The sequence below is a fragment of the Apis dorsata genome, unplaced genomic scaffold (assembly GCF_000469605.1).
Source record: "Apis dorsata unplaced genomic scaffold, Apis dorsata 1.3 scaffold_1239, whole genome shotgun sequence".
NCBI classification, from domain to species: Eukaryota; Metazoa; Arthropoda; class Insecta; order Hymenoptera; family Apidae; genus Apis; species Apis dorsata.
In genome coordinates this window covers 21,959-24,126 of record NW_006264336.1, presented here as the reverse complement: position 1 = coordinate 24,126, position 2,168 = coordinate 21,959, and the positions used below count along the sequence as shown (strand labels likewise).

The 2,168-nt window shown below is 36.3% G+C and overlaps 1 protein-coding gene across 1 annotated transcript in view; it reads right to left on the bottom strand.

Moving 5' to 3' along the window:
• The window catches only part of LOC102672089 (protein stum), an 18,948-nt gene extending 17,630 nt beyond the window's left edge, over positions 1–1,318 (bottom strand). Inside the window, exon 1 of the mRNA XM_031514838.1 lies at positions 922–1,318. Within this exon, the coding sequence (XP_031370698.1) occupies positions 922–1,030 (109 nt within the window). The 5' untranslated portion in view covers positions 1,031–1,318. The remainder of the gene's footprint in view (positions 1–921) is intronic.
• Positions 1,319–2,168: the final 850 nt, after the last annotated feature.

Sequence of the window (2,168 nt, the reverse complement as noted above, 5' to 3'; positions counted from 1 at the left end):
TATTCTAGTCTTTCTTTTTTTTTTTTTTTCGCGCGCGCGCGTGTGTTCTCTCCGTTCTTTTTCGTGTTTCGCATTAATGGTCGAACGAGAAAAAAGAAGATCGATGACGGCACCGGATGATGAATCGTTGCGATGATGAAGGATTCTTGTCGAGAAAGTGGATTTCGAGCAATTTCTTTCCCCGTTTCCTCTTCTTATTTTTTTATTTCAAGATTCTATATATAGTTCAACGAATTTTTCGTCGATGCATTTTTTATATTTCTATTTGGAAGTCGCGTGATAAAAAATTTTTTACATAATCCTCTTTCTGATGGAAATTTTCATTGATATTCACGTCATGGAAGAGGGATTTTGTAGTTCGAACGTGTTAAATTTTTATATAATAAATAATCGTGAAATGAAATGATTTAAAAAATGGATCGTAAATGGAATCGTAAGAAGTGGTCATCGCGGTTGTTTCATCATGATAAATCTTTTCGTACGCTTTTATTCCCGTTACGTTTCTTTTATTCATTCTTTTACGAATAATTGCATCGATCAAACAACTTATACATCCTCTAGCTTGAAAAAAAAAAACCTAATGACTTTTTTACATCTTACGTGCGTACTAAGAATTCACTTACTCAAATTGTTTTATCGTAAGACGATTCAACGTTCGAATCCCTTTCTTCGCCATTTTTTCATTCAACCATCGATCCCATACAATCCCTTACACGAAATTCTTTATCACACATTTTCAACTCGTTCAAAAGTCCAAAATAACATCTTCTCTAAACTTCTTTCCTTAATAATCCTTTTAAAATTTTCTTAAATCGACTCGTGGCACAACTCCACACTACGATACTCTACACAATTACGATTATTGGATTATCATTAATAACTCATTCACAAAGAGAATTATTGAAAATAATCGATAATCACAGAAGAATGGACGATCCAGAAACCATCCGGAGGAGAGGAAACCGATGCAACGCGTCGAAGTGCTCCATGCTGGTGGTCCTCGAAGAATCTGCATCGTGTCCAATGACATTCCTCGAAATCACAGCACACTGCACGGCATGAAGAATCGAGCGCGAATCGACCTCGTGGCCGAAATGTGATGATTCGCAGTGATGGCTCCGTACCCCGAGACTCGTTGATTTACAGTGGCCGCCTGTTTCAAATTAATGGGCAGGCCAACGAGAAGGAGAATCTGAGAGTTGCCGTATCCCGCGTACGTGTAACGTTTCCCGACAATTAGTGCACGCTTTCTAGAAATACGTCACCCGTGAATCACAGGGGCTATCTCCAACCAACTGTTTCTGTTTCAACGTCCATCGATGTGAGAAGAGATGGTGCAGATTATCCTTTTTCTCGTGGAAAGAAAATTTCAGTTTCTTCTTGTTTCTTGAAAGATATTAAAAGATAATCATGTGTTGTCTATTCGAACGTTGAATAAGCAGAATTCGTTCAATTTCTATTTCAACAATGTGAAAGAAAAAAAAAAGTGACGAACGAATGATAGTACGTTAAAATTTTTTTTGAAAAGAATTTCAATTTTTTCTTTTCTTTTTTCCATTTTGAATGTGGTAAATAGGAGAAAATAAAATTGGAGGAAAAAAAAAAAGAAAGGAATCGTATTCGATGCAAATGTTAGACAAACGTCAGAAGAAAGAAGTGAATTGTTCTTGAATGAAATAATGTGTCGAAATAAAGCACGGCTCCGACTGCTCGAGGAACAGTTGATGAAATAGTTTCCGGTAATTAAGTTGCTTAAATTGTTAATAGGGAATCCGTTGAAAGGATCTAGACGCTCGAACTGGGACGTAAAAACTCTGGGAAACGTATTTGTTTCATATTTAAGAAAATAATATCTAAGAACCGTTTTATAAATTAAGCTTAAAAATTATTTGTTCAAAAGAACGATTTTACAAATGATTCATTTCCCAATAGATTTATCATCTCGTCGGATTGGATAGAAATTTGTTGATCACTGAACCGCGTCTGATAATACAATCACGTCATAATTTCTACGGATACTGGTGGCATACACCGCGAATACAATTCTGAAAATCGTTCAGGAAGATTCATTAATGGCCTTGACACCGCGAAAATTATACTACAACGTGAGATATGAATACAGAGACGCGTGACATGATCGACTGCATTTTCCAGCTGCGTTTGTATGC